The 17,460-nt window shown below is 37.9% G+C and overlaps 2 protein-coding genes across 2 annotated transcripts; both read left to right on the forward strand.

Annotated features, from left to right (window-relative positions):
* The first annotated feature begins 3,357 nt into the window (after positions 1-3,357).
* Positions 3,358-9,816, forward strand: LOC115790452 (extracellular calcium-sensing receptor-like). The gene is made up of 13 exons (XM_030744267.1): positions 3,358-3,563; positions 3,755-3,915; positions 4,033-4,187; positions 4,271-4,423; positions 4,543-4,743; positions 4,871-5,113; positions 5,243-5,467; positions 5,585-5,715; positions 5,879-5,975; positions 6,108-6,231; positions 6,500-6,972; positions 7,055-7,135; positions 9,460-9,816. Exons 1-13 carry the CDS (start codon positions 3,358-3,360, stop codon positions 9,814-9,816), a joined length of 2,607 nt encoding a protein of 868 aa, XP_030600127.1.
* A 1,901-nt stretch (positions 9,817-11,717) lies between these two features.
* LOC115790453 (extracellular calcium-sensing receptor-like) lies at positions 11,718-16,348 on the forward strand. The gene is made up of 13 exons (XM_030744268.1): positions 11,718-11,890; positions 12,116-12,341; positions 12,492-12,599; positions 12,695-12,847; positions 12,935-13,135; positions 13,649-13,924; positions 14,069-14,263; positions 14,382-14,512; positions 14,674-14,770; positions 14,898-15,021; positions 15,149-15,621; positions 15,724-15,804; positions 15,992-16,348. The coding sequence occupies exons 1-13, from the start codon at positions 11,718-11,720 to the stop codon at positions 16,346-16,348; spliced, it is 2,595 nt and encodes an 864-aa protein (XP_030600128.1).
* Positions 16,349-17,460: the final 1,112 nt, after the last annotated feature.

Here is a 17,460-nt window from a genome sequence, read left to right on the forward strand (position 1 = left end):
AGGCCACCTGTTCCCAGGAGGGTGGTAGGACCTGAGAGGATTTTCTTTTTTCTTTGGATTTGTTAATTTTCCGTTATTTTTCCTGAGATCTCAGATGTTTTATTTGCTACTTTTCTTTGGGTCAGTGCTGATTCCATAAAGAATTGATTCCATAAAAAAGAACTGGAAGAATTTAATTATTGTTTTGTTGTTTAAAATAAATACATCGTCTTCTTATCTAAGAATGTTGAGTGTGTTTATTGTGGTTAGAGGGTTTCCCTTTGGAGTTTATACTGCTGCCATCACCAATCTCCTACAGCTCGTAGAGAAGTAAACCTAATTGTGTATGCTTTGGCTATTCCAACGGATCAGACTAATAGATTCTTGCAGCCTGGACTGCTGCATTCTCGAAGGGTAACACTTCCAACCTGTGTTCTGGCTTTTCCTAAAAAGGTCACGGGCCCACCCATTAATCCAGTAGAAAGCTAGTCTCTGCTAAGGCTGTGCTTCATTCTCACTTCTGTCTTCCATCTCCTTCCATCATGGTCGCTGCAGCAGCGGCTAAGTTCCTCCAGGTCATTGCTGTCACATCCTGCTTCCCGCAGGAGGAAACATTAACCCCAACAGCAGGACCAGCAGCCATGGTTTGCCAACATTGTGAGCTCTGGACAGTTCAAGCTCACCAAAGCTGCATGCCCTGTGGAACCTTGGCTCAGCCCTTCCGCTCCACCCATGTGTGCTGGTGTTGTGCCAAAAAGTTATCATCTGCCATAAAGCGATTTCCAATGTTTCTGTGTGCTTTTATGTGTAATGTCTTTGCTTATTTTTGTAAAAAGAGTGCAGTCAATAGGATCTGTGAATGACTTCTATATAAAATAAAGAAATGACCTGTTTTACAAGTATCATTATGACTTTGTGTTATTGTACCGACATTATAATCAATCCAGTCTTTTTTGGCCAATTAAAATATCTTTATAGAACTATGATGTTATATTGTTGTGATTTCTGTGATTACTGCTGCCCTCTTGGTCAGTTTTCTTTTTAAAAATACATTTTTAATTGGTGTTAAGTTTTATCAATATCAACAGATTTCAAATATTTTAATACAGTTTTGGGAGGATGAGCCATTTTAAATACAGAATGCAGATCGCATTGGGGAAAATCTGGAGCATGAACTGTACTTGGGGTGTATCCTGTCTGAATCGATGATCCTTATCCATTTTGGATCCCTCTTTACAAATGGCCTCCGATGGGGTTTAATGATCTGTTATAGAGTTTATGATCTCTTCAGGTGGATCCGGTTCTGGGTTGGAGCACTGAGACTGATTCACATGATATGTTGAGATTCATACGCTGAATTTCTGACACTAAAAATCTCAAGATGTTGAGAGCATTTGAGCCACTTTAAACACATTTTGTTCAGTTTTCAAGCCTCATGGAGACTATAGATTTGATTATAAATCCATGATGCAATCACTGCTTTGGTACTTATAGCCAATCAAATGACTATAAAAGCACTCATGTTAAGTACAAAAAAATAACTGGGGCAACAACAGTTTTGAACTGTTACTATGAATTTTTGTGCCCAAATGTTACATAATTCTACTGCACTCAGAGTGGAATATTAAGAAATGTATGGCTGTAAAATATCCAAGATGAACATTCACATGTTTTACATTTTCATTTTTACATTACATTGACTTCTCTTCCATTGTCTTGACTTGTACAAAGTCTTTGCAATAAAGGCTTTTACCCTGTGACCTCAACATGAATTTAAAACAATATGGCATCTGACTTGGTGACACTGGCCTCTCTGTACAGAAATCATCTTAACTGAATTTTTCCATTTTGTAAATCCTACCATTAATCTTGCGTGTTTCTGCCACACTGCTTTTTCATGTCTTGGTCCCATATTATTTCCAATGACCCTCACCCCATGTGCATTTTACTCCCAAAATTGTGACCTAAAGGTCACGTATTTATCAATCTGTTAATCACAGTACGTGCTTCTCTATTTAGAATATTATTCTATTAGAAATCACATGACACATTTTTCTTAAGGTTTCTCTTTAGCACAAGAACCTGTCTTCAGCACCCAAAGATCCAGTAAACTCCATGTGCCTCTGTTGTCAGCCTCCAAAGATTTTCATTGCTGGCCACCAGTCTGCTTTGCCTCCTGGTCAACCTCTGAAGCAACCTACGCAACAGTAAAGTCAGCTTTGTTGCCTAGTGTGTACAGCTCTAAAGCCGCTGTCAATCTAAAACTGAGGTTTGTGGGTTATTAAACTAAGAAAGACTTTCATCAACAAACTCAGCATGAGAAATTAACAAGAATATTCTCAAAATTTTGAATAGACCTTACTCAATATCATGTTAATAGAATTGTTTTTCATTGTCAGATATTTACATACATGTATTCCAACGTCTTAAAAAATACACTGTAAATTTAAAAAAAAGATTTACATAGCATTCATGTTTTAATTTAATGAGTGATGCATACTGACTGTAGTAAACACAGCTTTTGCTATAATAATAATAATAATAATAATAATAATAATAATAATAATAATAATAATAATAATAATAATAATAATAATAAAACCAAAAAATAAAACCAAAACAGCCACAAGTGATGGTACCCAAATGTGGATGCCTCAGCTTAGCCACAGTTATGCATCAGGTGTGCTTTCACATTTGGGCCATATTTGGAAACCTAGTGTCAAGCTCACTTCATAAAATCTGTTGTGACCACACAACCATAACTAGCCCTGACTTTTTTATCACTTGCAAGTATGAATTCACTTGGCTTTTTCTGAAAAATATAACATGATGAAGACTTTAACATTTACTGAGCACATGTGTGACTATGTGAGAGTATGTGAGTGAGTATGTTGTTTGTGAATATGTGGCTATTAAACTTCCACATAACAAATATTTTAGCTAACATTATATTAATGAAGTAGATTCAAAAGTAGAAGCAATGCATTATAGTTTTAATGGCATGTAAATTAGTTTGGCTTTCATTCATATCATCTGTAGGAAGATAGTCATAGTTCTGCTCACAGAGTTCTGTGTTTTGCTCTGATTGGTTGTGCCCATGGTGACTCGTGTGACACAAACACAACAGGTTTTTAACTCTTTTCATTAGCCTGTTAGAGACTGTGTTGGAAAACCAAAGCCAAGAAACTGTTTTCAGGACACAGTTTTCTGGTGTTACAGTGGATTATGCATTCAGTTTTCTTGAATAATTGTATTTGGCTGCTTTTGCATCTCTTCTTTAATCCAGTTTGTAATATGTTCTCTGGTGATCCTCACCCTGCAGATGAAGGAAAACCACAAAGGGTAGCGGGAAATGTTATGACAAAAGAAGAGGCTATGATGGAGACATGGCATGGTTTAAGTACACGGGAAGTACAAAGTGTTGATTCCAGTCTACCTCAGTGTGTAAAAGTGGGAAGCAATGAGCTCTTAGCCTTGCACTCTGATGGGGATGTTGTGATTGGAGGGTTTTTCCCTCTGCATTATGCTGCGTCTAAGCCACAGCACAGCTACAACAGCAAACCTCAAATTATATCTTGCAGTGGGTGAGTGTGATAGTTCTGTTAATATTACTACAGTATGTCTTAATTGTACTTTTGAAGTCCAAGTGTTTTACAAAGAAAAGAAAAAAGAAAGAATAATCATCTGGGTTTTGTTAATTGTTGTGATACAGTGATTTCTGATTCACTAAAGACTAAGTTTTTTCTTTCAAGTCAACTTCATTTATTTTTGGCAGCTTTGACCTCAGAGCCTTTCACTGGATGATGACTATGGTTTTCACTGTGGAAGAAATTAATCGAAATTCAAGCCTGTTACCAGGTGTTAAACTAGGCTACCGGATTATGGACAGCTGTGATCATGTCCACACCGGTCTACAAGCTCTTCTTTCCTTAGTCAGTTACACTAAAACTGAAAACAGGAATATCAAAATGGAGAGATTAAAGACTGCAGGGATAAAAAGCAAGCCTGAAATAATATCTAGAATGAAAAAGCCCAGCAGTCTTAAAAGTTCAGCAAATTACATGAAAGAAAATGCAACAGAAGAGATGACGACAAGACAGTCTTCCACATGTCTGTATTATTCTCCTGTTCCTGCTGTGATTGGTCTTGCATCCTCTTCCCCTTCAAGAGCTGTAGCTCACACACTTGGCCCTTTCAACATACCACTGGTAATAAACCTCACAATGCTTATTAATAATCCATTGTGTTTGGCTTGTGTTTTATTTCAAAAGAATTTTTATCACCCTTTTAGGTGAGCTATTTTGCCACTTGCAGCTGTCTTACTGACAAGCATTTGTACCCATCATTCTTGAGAACTGTGCCAAGTGATCTCTTTCAAGTTCAAGGTCTCGTAAAGCTCGTCACTTACTTCGGCTGGTTCTGGGTGGGCACAATAGGAGCTACGGTGAGAGCGAGACTTTTTCGACACCCACAGCCAATAAGTCGCATACAGTATAGGGCTCAAACACAGGCATGACTGCACATAGACGTCATTTACGAATTCTATTTGTGTATATATTTCAGGATGACTACAGTCTGTATGGCATCCAAACATTCTCTAATAGGTTCGTACAGCAAGGTGGCTGTGTGGCATTTCATCTCACTATTCCAACATCCCCCAAAGTGGCTGAGATTCAAGAAATGGCAGACAAACTGCAGAGTTCAACTGCTCGGGTTGTGGTGATCTTTGCCAAAGAAGTGGATCTGCTGGATTTGTTCTTAGAAGTAAATATCTCATTTGATGTGTTGTCTGATTAGCCTTATAATGTGACAGATTTTGCAGTATTTTGAATCACATTGTAAGGTATCTCAAATAAAATTGTGTTCATTGTGATCATCTTTGCCTCTCCAGCTTGCTCAGAGGAATGTGACAGGGATACAGTGGGTAGTCAGCGAAGCCTGGATGACCTCTAGTCATCTGGCCTCACCCCAGTTCCACACTCTCCTAGAAGGAACACTGGGCTTCTCATTCCCTGGAGTTAGCATCCCTGGCTTGAAAGAGTTTCTTATGAATGTTCGACCCTCTCCCAAACCTGGGATGGAAATTGTCAATATGTTTTGGGAAGATCATTTTGGTTGCAAACTTGAGTTTGAAAGAGACAGAACCAAAGAATATGAAGGAAATATTACAGATAATGTTACTGAAATGGATATTTTTCATTACAAGTCAGGCTACATGGTCAAGACTACTGCTGAACAAAAAAGATTATTCAATTTTTCAGCTGATAAAAATGATGAAGGTGCAATGGGAACGCCGATATGTACAGGTTTAGAGGATTTGAGATACACTGACAGTAGTTACAGTGATGTGTCTCAGGTCAGAATATCCTATAATGTGTATAAAGCTGTGTACGCTGTTGCCCATGCTCTGCACACTTTTTTGAACTGTGATTCTGCAGAACCTAACAAGGGATTGTGTGAGAAGCACAGCTCATTTACAACTGGTCAGGTATTTAAAATCATTGCAAAATATGTAAAATAATGTCATGTGATTTTTTTTTTTATTAATTTGAGATTGTATGTTTGTCTTTGTTTTTGTTTTTATTTTCTAATTCTTCCTTTTAAGTTTCTTCATCATCTGAAGATGGTAAATTTCACCAACCAGTTTAATGAAGAAGTATATTTCGATTCCAATGGAGAGCCAGTCCCTCTGTATGACATCATTAACTGGCAGAAGGAAATCAAGGATGAAATTCGGTGGAGTATAACAGTTCAAAATGCAATTGAACTGTTTGTTGAAATAATCAAGAACAATAAACTATACTTATTTCAGTTATCTAAGGATATCATCAATTTTTGAAGCACTGCTTTTGCATATATTGTTTGGTCTGATTGCATTTTGTGTTATTTTTTCAAATAGATTTATCAAAGTGGGAAGCTGGGATGGTTCAGCTCCACAGGGAGAACAGCTGCATATCATGAAGAACACTATTGTATGGACAACAGGACAGTCACAGGTTGGTCATAATTACCCTGAAATTATTTCTTATGCCATTTTAAATCAAAAAAACTCTTTGATACACCACTTCAGGTCCTCTGAAATAATATATTGTTCCACATTTCTATACTTTTCTCTGTTACTTGATCAGGTTCCTGTATCTCAGTGTAGTGCTCCATGTCCACCTGGCAGCAGGCAGGCCACACGCCGAGGAGAGCCCAAATGCTGCTTTGATTGTTTGCCCTGTGCAGATGGAGAAATCAGCAACCAGACTGGTAGCCTAAATATGTTTCATTTTTTAAAAATGGTATTAAGTACATTATTAATATGACAGAAATGTTGCACAGTTGAAAAATCAGCAAGACATGTTCATAAATCAGAATCAGGCTTTATTGACCAAGTATCGCTCACACAAACAAGGAATTTGTTTTTGGTTACGCTCGCAGTGCACGAAAAATACAGTAAAAACAATCTTATTCACACAGCTAAAGTTGGAGTTCCTGACTGTTGACACACATATGTTTATGCCTTGTGTTTCCAAAGGTTCTACTGAGTGCACAAAATGTCCTGAGTACTACTGGTCAGACAAAGAGAAAGTGAAATGTGTTGCAGGGGAAGAGGAATTTCTGTCTTTCAGTGACACCATGGGTATCATCCTGGTTGTTCTCACCCTGCTGGGTTTCATCCTGACGACCATCATCACCATCGTATTTCACAGTTTCCGCTGTACACCCATCGTGAAGGCCAACAACTCTGAAATAAGCTTCTTGCTTCTCCTGTCACTCAAGCTCTGTTTCCTGTGTTCTCTGGTGTTCATTGGTCAGCCATCTTGGTGGACATGTAGGCTCCGCCAGGCAGCATTTGGGATCAGCTTTGTCTTGTGTCTGTCCTGCCTCCTTGTTAAGACCATTGTGGTCCTCCTGGCTTTCCGGACCAACGTACCTGGTTCCAGGGGTCGGAAGCTGTTTGGTTCATCTCAGCAGAGGATTCTGATCTTGTGTGCTACAGCCCCCCAGGTGAAGTGCGTGTGTGTGTGTGTGTGTGTGTGTGTGTAACAGTTGTAATGGTTTTATATTTGAGTTCTTCTATCATTATTAGATTTGTGTCTGTACTGGCTGGGTGTTTGGAGCGCCTCCTTTTCCATTTAGGAATACAAACTACCAAGCTTCAAATGGCAGAGTGAGTATGAAAACCTGATATTTATTTAAAAACTCAATTCCATATTAATACATGTTTCCACATTCTGGTCTGATAGAGGATTCTAGCTGCTCAATACTCCTCGTCTTTCTTGTTATATATTTTTTATTTCATGATTATGAAATGTTTTCAATTGTAAATGGTCTGGACTTGAGGTAGCCAAATTCAGCAGCTTGACTTTTCTGCTACAAAGACATGCTGTTGTAGTAGATGCAGTAGACAGTTTAGCATTGTCTTACTGAATTATGCAAGACCTTCACCAAAAAAGACACTGTTTGGATGGGTGTATACAGTGGTATGCAAAAGTTTGGGCACCCCTGATAATTTTCATGATTTTGCTTTACAAATCATTGGTTGTTCGGATCAGCCATTTCAGTTAAATCTATCATATATCAGATGAACACAGTGATATTTGAGAAGTGAAATGAAATTTATAGGACTTACAGAAAGTGTGTAACATTTATTTAAACAAAATTAGGCAGGTGCATGACTTTGGGCACCCCAACAGAAAAATTACATCAATGTTTAGTAGATCCTCCTTTTGCAGAAATAGCAGCCTCTAAACACTTCCTATAGCTTCCAATGAGATTCTGGATTCTGGTTGAAGGTATTTTGGACCGTTCTTCTTTTGAAAACATGTCCAGTTCAGTCAGGTTTGATGGTTTCTGAGCATGGACAGCCCGCTTTAAATCACACCACAGATTTTCAATAATATTCAGGTCTGGGGACTGAGATGGCCGTTCCAGAACGTTGTACTTGTTCCTCTGCATGAATGCCTTAGTAGATTTTGAGCAGTGTTTAGGGTTGTTGTCTTGTTGAAGTATCCAGCCCCGGCGCAAATTCAACTTTCTCACTGATTCTTGAATATTGTTCTCAAGAATCTGCTGATATTGACTGGAATCCGTGCGACCCTCAACTTTAACAAGATTCCCAGTACCTGCACCCGCCACACAGCCCCACAGCATGATGGAACCACCACCAAATTTTACTGTGGGTAGCAAGTGTTTGTCTTGGAATGCTGTGTTCTTTTTCCACCATGCATTCAGTGCCTTGTTATGTCCAAAGAACTCAATTTTAGTTTCATCAGTCCACAGCACCTTATTCCAAAATGAAGCTTGCTTGTCCAAATGTACTTTAGCAGACCTCAAGCAACTGTTTGTGGCTTGTGTGCAGAAAAGACTTGTTCTGCATTACTCTGGAGCTGGTTTGTGGGTTGACTATGACTGTTCTCACCATCCTTCGATTTTTCTCAGTCTGCCACTTTGGGCCTTAACTAGAACTGTGCCTGTGGTCTTCCATTTCCTCAGTATGTTTCTCACAGTGGATCCTTCCCCTAAACCAGTGTGTCTCAGTTATTTTATGTTATGCCCCCCTAGGAAGAAGAAAACCTTTCGCACCCCCCCACTCTCTGGCGACTATAAATCGTCCCATGTTGCCACTCTTCAGAGAAGATGCAAAGAGGAGAAACACTTGGCCACCGTAACCCTTTCTCATAATTGGAGTCACCTGTGTATGTAGGTCAAGGGTCAATGAGCTTACAAAACAAATTTTGTGTTCCAATAATTAGTGCTAAAGGTATTCAAATCAATAAAACGACAAGCGTACCCAAACTTATGCACATGTCTAATTTTGTTTAAATAATTATTTCACACTATCTGTAAATCCTATAAACTTCATTTCACATCTCAAATATCACTGTGTTTGTCTGCTATATGATATATTTAACTAAAACTGCTGATCCAAACAACCAATGATTTATAAAGGAAAATCATGAAAATTATCAGGGGTGCCCAAACTTTTGCATACTACTGCATGTTGATCTAAAACCTCTACATCGCTTTCAGTACTGATGGTGCTTTTCCACATGTGTAAGCTGCCAGTTCCATAGGCAGTAACCAAACTTTACTGTATCACCACAGATGCAGCCTTTTAAACTGAGTGTGGATAAAGTGACACTGGCAAAGTTTCAGAATCATTGGATGATAGTATGCACTGTAGATTGGGAGATATATTAATATTCTTCACAATTTTAAATTGAGGAGCATTATTCTGAAATTCCACAGTTTGTAGATGCAATTTTTTGCAGACACATGCCCACTTTCTATGTTTTATTATGAGTGAAATATTGGTCTATGTGATTTGGAAATCATTTCATTTATTTGTGTTTACATTTTGCACTGCACCATAGTCAGAAATAGTCAGACATCTTAAAATCCTACACAAGGGGATGTTAATATGTAAAGTAGACATTCAAGAGTAAAAAAATCTCCCTTTATCAATACTAACTAAGTGTTGAACATTGTTAGATTGTTGTGGAGTGTAAAGAGCCATGGCCTCCTGGATTTTATCTGCTCCTTGGTTACATTGGCCTGCTGGCCTTTGTCTCCCTCCTCCTGGCATTCCTTGGACGAAAGCTACCGGATACATTCAACGAAGCAAAGTTCATCACCTTCAGCATGCTCATTTTCTGGGCCGTGTGGATTTCTTTCATCCCAGCTTATGTCAGCTCTCCTGGGAAATTCTCTGTGGCAGTGGAGATATTTGCTATATTATCATCCAGTTTTGGACTTCTACTTTGTATTTTTGTGCCCAAATGTTACATAATTTTACTGCACCCTGAGAGGAATATCAAGAAAGGCATGACTGGAAAACATCCAAGATGAATATTATTATCCTGTGTGTTTTTCAGAGTAAATAATTTATGAATGTATTACAGTATATTTTAATGTGATAGAAAATAAAATGGTACATGAAATGTTTGTTTCTCTTTATATTTTCTTTCCATTTTAGTTTTTTATAAAACTACTTTTGACTGTAATTGTAAAACTGTTAATGTAAGCTTGATTTTAATATTTGCTGTCTACCTGAGGGGCCATTGTCTAAGCGTTTGATAACTTGTAAATCTCCCTGAGATTCTCCCTGTCTATTTGTTTTCTCTGGAGCTTGAAAAAGGCGAGTGGATTTCTTTTTGTTTCTTGAAGATGTTTCACCTCTCAGCCAAAAGGCTTCTTCAGTTCTCAAACCAAATGGTGGCGTTATCACAGGCTGTCTCCTGGATTTCAACGCCCATCAAATCTTTCTAGTGAGCTCTCTTTTCTCTCTCCTGGCCTTCAAAGGCCCTGAACCCTTTACTGTAGTCTCACTATTCTCTGTCCTTGCATTTGATGGCCCTGAAGCCTTTATCACAGGTTTCCTGTCCTCTCGGAAATGTAATGGTTTACACGTTCACTTAGCAAGCAAAAAGTTCAATTTCAGACAGAGACACAAATTTGGGTGCAATTCCTGATGCAAACCTTTGGGTTTTTAGCCCAAGTATGTTTAGCCCTTTGTCCCACATTCTTGACACATGCAAAGTTTGTGTAGCAAGAGCTTTTAACCAGTGACCAAGACTTGGCATGAAGTTAATATAGTATTTTATCTAGATTAGTGAGACTGGCCTGACTTTATAGGGTTTTCGTAAGTGATACTGAAAGTTTCTAATTTGACTACTGTACACTTAAAATTTGCCATCTGACCGGTGTGAGACAACAGCATGATTTACAAAAAAAAAAAAAAAAAAAGATAAATAATACAAAAATTCTTACAGGACACTAAATAATTGTGTAAAAAATAAAAGGCACAGCTGAATCCATATATTACATGCATCACACAAAACCAAGATAACCATGAACCTGTGTGGCTAGCATCACCAAGTTACTACAAGCCACATTTGGCCTTCACTGTCAGTCGGGCTACCTCAACTCAGCCACTAGTCCAGCTCAAAGAATAAGTTGGATGTCAGGTGTGCTGTAAGATTTGGTTGACATTTGGACCACACAACATTTGCTATTGCCAGTCTCTTTTCATCACTTCTGTTTCATTCTGGCTCACCCAACTGTAGCTGTGTCGCAAGTATCAATAACAGTCCAGAATTGGGCTTTCTGACAAATATAACTTAATGAAGACATTAAGATTTACCTTGTAGATATACAGTATGAGCACCACTGTATATTAGTGCATTAATATGTGACTATTAAAATGTCAACATTACTTGGCTATCAAAAGAAACATTATATTAATGAAGTAAATTCAAACTCAAGAACAAATGAAATCCATCTCATTCAGTTCCTTGTATTTTGTTTTTTTTTCTGAAATATGAGTCAATTTTTTTTCTTTTTATTCTTATAATCTTTAGTAAAGCAATGCTTCAGTTTTATAAATATCATGTGAATAATGATGTACACTCTTCTGCATTTCACACTGACTGGATGATATCATGATGACTCAAATGAAACAGCACAAGGGCACAAACGTCAGAGTTTTTAATGCTCTTAATTAGCCTGTCAGAGAGTATATTAGAAGAATTGTTTTCTGCATAGCTTTTATGGTGTTACAGTGGATTATGCATTCAGTGTTTGTTGGTAATTGTCTTTGGCTGCTCTTTTGTGTCTTTAATGCTATTTGGATTGTTTTTGCTGATGTTTCTTACACTGAAGATGAAGAAAAACCACTAAGAGTGGCAGGGGATGTCCTGGGAAAAGAAGATGCTTTCAGACAGACGCCACCTGGTTTAAGGATAGGAGACATGAGAAGCATCGATTCTAGTTTACCTCAGTGTATTAAACTGGGAGGCAGTGAACTCCTAACCTTGCAATCTGATGGGGACGTTGTGATTGGGGGGCTTTTCCCGCTGCACTATGTTGCTCCTGAACCACAGTACAGCTACAACAGCAAACCCCAAATTGCAAATTGCAGTGGGTGAGTGTAAGGGCTTTGTTAATATCTGCTGTAACTTTATTTGGTTTATCTACCCTGAAATATTGAAGTCTCCATTTCAAAAACATATCTATTTTGCTTTGTTAAGATGTCCATGTTACTCAAAAAATGTTTACATAAAATTCTTGTGATAATTTGATGTCTTTAACACTAAAGATTGTACCTTTTTTTTTTTTTTTTTTGCCAACTTAACTTATTTTTTAGCAGCTTTGACCTCAGAGCTTTTCACTGGATGATGACTATGGTGTTTGCAGTGAAGGAAATTAACCACAATTCAAGCCTGTTACCAGGTGTTAAACTAGGCTACCAGATTATGGATAGCTGTGACCATGTTCACGGCAGCCTACAAGCTCTTTTTTCCTTAGTCAGTCAGTCTACAGCTGTGAAAAGTGAGATCAAAGAACCTGCAGAAACAGAAAACAGTGGTATTGAAGTGGGGGCATTCATGACTGTAGAAAAAACAACAAAGCAAATAATACGGAAAAATAGAGGTGCTGAAATTAACACATCAATGCCTAACAGCCTTAAAAATACTGAAAATGATATATATGAAAACACAACAGAGGACATAAAGACAAGACAGTCTTCCACATGTCTGCATTATTCTCCTGTGTCTGCTGTGATTGGTCTCGCATCCTCTTCTCCTACAAGAGCTGTAGCTCAGACACTTGGCGCATTCAACATACCACTGGTAATAACTCAAAGAATGACATTTAAAATGTTTTATGTTTGAGGCTTGTTTAAACTCAGTAAAATAAAATAACCTCTATCTCACTCTCCATGTAGGTGAGTTATTTTGCCACTTGTACGTGTCTCACTGACAAGAATTTGTACCCATCATTCTTGAGAACTGTGCCAAGTGATCTCTTTCAAGTTAGAGGTCTCGTACAGCTTGTCACTTTTTTAGGCTGGTTCTGGGTGGGCACAATAGGCACTATGGTGAGATAAAGACTTTTTTAAAAAGTACAATAAGAGATATTTAGAAAACAGTATGATTTACAAATCCTTTATGTTTCTACATTTCAGGATGACTACAGTCTTTATGGCATCCAAGCATTCACTAATCAGTTTGGACACCAAGGTGGCTGTGTAGCATTTCATCTCACTATTCAAACATCACCCAATGTGGCTGAAATTCAAGAAATGGCAGACAAACTGCAGAGTTCAACTGCTCGGGTTGTAATTGTCTTTGCCACAGAAGGTCAACTGCATGATTTGTTCTCAGAAGTAAGGATCTCAGTTGTGTGAGAAGACATTTAACATGAGAGATTTTGCAGTGTTTAAAATAACATAAGTGCAATGAACCTCAAAAGAAATTCATATATACATATACACTACTCACAAAAAGTTAGGTATATTTGGCTTTTGGGTGAAATTTCAGGATCCTCGAATCGACCAATAAATGTGCTGGTTCATGATGAGGACAACTGTTTAAACACCAGCTCTAACTGAACCAGGACATTTATTGGTCGATTCGAGGATCAAACACCTGTTGTGAATTTTGCTGTTAAGCTCCTTGTTAGAGAACAGCAACTTGTGCAAAAAGTTCTGAAACATTTAACAGTTGGACATGTGCATTCAAAAGCTTAGAGAAGGTCACATTAAGTTCACCTGTAAAGGTTTGAATGCATTTTAGGCTCGTCCTGAAATTTCACCCAAAAGCCAAATATCCCTAACTTTTTGTGAGTAGTGTATATGTATATATATATATATTTCCTTTTTTTACTTTTGCTTTTCCAGCTAGCTCAGAGGAATGTGACAGGGATACAGTGGATAGCCAGTGAAGCCTGGGTGACAGCTGGCCGGCTAGCCTCACCAAAATTCTACCCTCTCCTAGAAGGAACACTGGGCTTCTCATTCCCTGGAGTCACCATACCTGGCTTAAAAGAGTTTCTTTTGGCTCTTCGCCCCTCTCCCAAACCTGGGATGGAATTTATTAATATGTTCTGGGAAGAACATTTCGGTTGTAAGCTTGAGTTTGAAACAGGCAGAGCCAAAGAATATGAAACAAAGATTGTGGATAACTTAAATGATCTGGATGCTTTTCATTATAAACAAAGTTCTCAAAACAGTTCAAGGTACATGGCAGTTCTCACTGTAGAGCAAAAAAATTTATTTAATGTAACAACTGATAAAAATGGTGAAGGTGCTGTTAAAAAGCCAGTATGCACAGGTTCAGAGGATCTGACATACACTGACAGCAGTTATAATGATTTATCTCGGGTCACAATAGCCTATAATGTGTATAAAGCTGTGTACGCCATTGCCCATGCTCTCCACACTTTTTTGAACTGTGATTCTGCAGAACCTAACAATGGATTATGTGAGAAGACCAGCTCATTTACAACTGGTCAGGTAGTTAAAATTGTTGCAAAATATGTAGATCAAGGTTCAAGTTTTTTTTTTAAATATAGTTTTTGTAATTCTGTTTTTTTTTTTTTTATATATATTTTCTAATTCTCTTTTTGTGTAGTTTCTTCATCATCTGAAGTTGGTGAATTTCACCAACCAGTTTGATGAGAGAGTATATTTCGACTCCAATGGAGAGCCAGTCCCTCTGTATGACATCATTAACTGGCAGAAGGACAGCAAGGACAAAGTGAGGTGAGATATAACACTTCAAGATGCAGTTCAATTCTTTGAACAAGAAGTTTTTTCATTTCATTTTGCCTACTTAAGTATAATGGCAGTTTATAATGCAAAACTATTACAAATATTGTTTGGCCTGATTGCATCTTGAAATAATTTATTCTTTTTTATGGTAGATTTATCAAAGTTGGAAGCTGGGATGGTTCGGCTCCACAAGGAGAACAGCTGCAGATAATGAAGAACACTATTGTATGGACAAAAGGACAATCACAGGTGGGTCATACTCAACACAAACTTCATTCTTAAGCCACAAAAAAAGAACAACTTTAAACAGTCAGCAGTTATTTGATACACTATATCAAATCCTCATCCTTCAATACTGTCTCTATTACTCGATCAGGTTCCTATATCTCAGTGTAGTGCTTCATGTCCACCTGGCAGCAGGCAGGCCACACGCCGAGGAGAGCCCAAATGCTGCTTTGACTGTTTGCCCTGTGCAGATGGAGAGATCAGCAACCAGACTGGTAGCCCACATATGTTTTAAATTTCAAAAATTTTGATTTTCAGTGAGAAGCAAGGGTTTAAGAGATAAAATATTTGACACTTCAATGGAAGAATTTCTGACTGTTTATGCATTATCTATTCCATTAGGTTCCACTGAATGCATAAAATGCCCTGAATACTACTGGTCAGACAAAGAGAAAGTGAAATGTGTTGCAGGTGAAGAGGAATTTCTGTCTTTCAGTGACACCATGGGTATCATCCTGGTTGTTCTCACCCTACTGGGTTTCATCCTGACAACCATCATCACCATTGTCTTTCACAGTTTCCGCTATACACCCATCGTTAAGGCCAACAACGCTGAAATAAGCTTCTTGCTTCTCCTGTCACTCAAGCTCTGTTTCCTGTGTTCTCTGGTGTTCATTGGTCAGCCATCTTGGTGGACATGTAGGCTCCGCCAGGCAGCCTTTGGAATCAGCTTTGTCCTGTGTCTGTCCTGCCTCCTTGTTAAGACCATTGTGGTCCTCCTGGCTTTCCGAACAAATGTACCTGGTTCCAGGGGTCTGAAGCTGTTTGGTTCATCTCAGCAGAGGATTCTGATCTTGTGCGCTACAGCTCCTCAGGTAGGAGGGATATAAAATTGTCTGTACTTTTAACGTCCATTTGTGAGTATTGCACCTGTTTTGCATTTTTGTGTGTTCTTTATCATCTAATCCTGCTCCCAGATCTGTCTCTGTACTGGCTGGGTGTTTGGAGCACCTCCCGTTCCATTCAGGAACTCAAACTACCAACCTTCAACTGGAAAAGTTAGTATAAACTACTGAAATGCTGATGCCTTATGTTTTTTGATATTGCCATTAGCCATCATCAGAGTCAGAAATGTTCTAAATCTATAGGGGTATTCCTGTTCAATATAGATAGAGTAGCCAATAATTATCATCTAAATTGTATCACCTCTTTGTATTACATTAAATAAGTGTTTAACATTGTCAGATTGTTGTGGAGTGTAAAGAGCCGTGGCCACCTGGATTTTACCTGCTCCTTGGTTACATTGGCCTGCTGGCCTTTGTCTGCCTCCTCCTGGCATTCCTTGGACGAAAGCTACCGGATACATTCAACGAAGCAAAGTTCATCACCTTCAGCATGCTCATTTTCTGGGCTGTGTGGATTTCTTTCATCCCAGCTTATGTCAGCTCTCCTGGGAAATTCTCTGTGGCAGTGGAAATATTTGCTATATTAGCCTCCAGTTTTGGATTGTTACTGTGTATTTTTGTGCCCAAATGTTACATCATTTTACTGCACCCTGAGAGGAATGTTAAGAAAAGCCTAACTGGAAAATATTGGAGGTGAACATTTATATAGGTAAAAAATAATAAAAAATTTATTAAGTCATCTTATGCAAAAATAAATAAACAAAAAAATATTATATGAAACTGTTTCTCTGCTTCTTCTTTGTTTTGTTTTTGTTTCTTTGCTTTTTAAGTTTATATTTTAGAACATCAACTGGAGAATTAAGGCACCCTTTAGAAGCCTTTTTTTAACAGAATCTTTGAAAACAGATTAATTACCCAGGTTACTTGTTGGAATGAAAAATCATGAACATCATAGCTACTAAACAAGCTAAAGTTTTGTGATTTGAAATTGCATTACAGTTTACTGAAACATTTGAAACATGAAGCACCCGTAATTTATTAAATAAAAAACAGAATGTCTTGCCTATTGAATCACAAAAACCTTTTAGAATTTCTGAGATTGAACCTGAATCTATTTAGCCTGAGCATTTGAGTATGTTCGGTCCTTTGGTGTGTGTGTGTGTGTGTGGTGTGTGTGTGTGTGTGTGTGTGTGTGTGTGTGTGTGTGTGTGTGTGTGTGTGTGTGTGTGTGTGTGTGTGTGTGTGTATGCGGTTTTTAAAAAAATTTGCCTAATATATTATCTGATTGGTGAGGCTGTCCTGCCTGTAGAAGAATCATTTTAACCGGAGGTGACTTTATTCCAATACCACCTTTAATAATACCCATCTTTCATGAGTACTTTTGTTTTTATTTCTGGTCCTGGAATCATCTCATTCTGGATCCCAGATTATACTGTATTATACTCATCCCAAAGGTGTTCTATTGGGTTGAGGTCAGGAGTACAGTCAAGTTCTTCCGCACTAAAATCAAGTATGTTAGTAACTGTTGAGAACTGTGCATGATGGCCAGTGGACATTCTATTCCACTATATACACTGCACTACAGTTGTGATGAGTCACTAAAAATTTAAAATACTGAAAAAATTGGAATGCAAAATGTAAATAAAAACAGAATGCAATAATTTGTAAATCTGCATTTTATTCACAAAAGAACACAGAAAGCATGCCAAATGTTTAAAACAAGTAAATGTACCATTTGAAGAGAAATATTCATTGATTTTTAATTTGACTGAAGCAACACATCTCAAAAAAGTTGGGACAAGGATATGT

Source organism: Archocentrus centrarchus, chromosome 13, assembly GCF_007364275.1.
Source record: "Archocentrus centrarchus isolate MPI-CPG fArcCen1 chromosome 13, fArcCen1, whole genome shotgun sequence".
Lineage (NCBI taxonomy): Eukaryota > Metazoa > Chordata > Actinopteri > Cichliformes > Cichlidae > Archocentrus > Archocentrus centrarchus.

Coding starts and splice junctions, on each gene's coding strand:
- LOC115790452 (XM_030744267.1), top strand. CDS start 3,358: ATGGAGACATGGCATGGTTTAAGTACACGGGAAGTACAAAGTGTTGAT. Junction 3,916..4,032: donor AGCTCTTCTTTCCTTAGTCA/GTTACACTAAAA, acceptor TTAAAAGTTCAG/CAAATTACATGAAAGAAAAT. Junction 5,976..6,107: donor GGACAACAGGACAGTCACAG/GTTGGTCATAAT, acceptor TTACTTGATCAG/GTTCCTGTATCTCAGTGTAG.
- LOC115790453 (XM_030744268.1), top strand. CDS start 11,718: ATGAGAAGCATCGATTCTAGTTTACCTCAGTGTATTAAACTGGGAGGC. Junction 12,600..12,694: donor GCGCATTCAACATACCACTG/GTAATAACTCAA, acceptor CTCTCCATGTAG/GTGAGTTATTTTGCCACTTG. Junction 12,848..12,934: donor TGGGCACAATAGGCACTATG/GTGAGATAAAGA, acceptor TCTACATTTCAG/GATGACTACAGTCTTTATGG.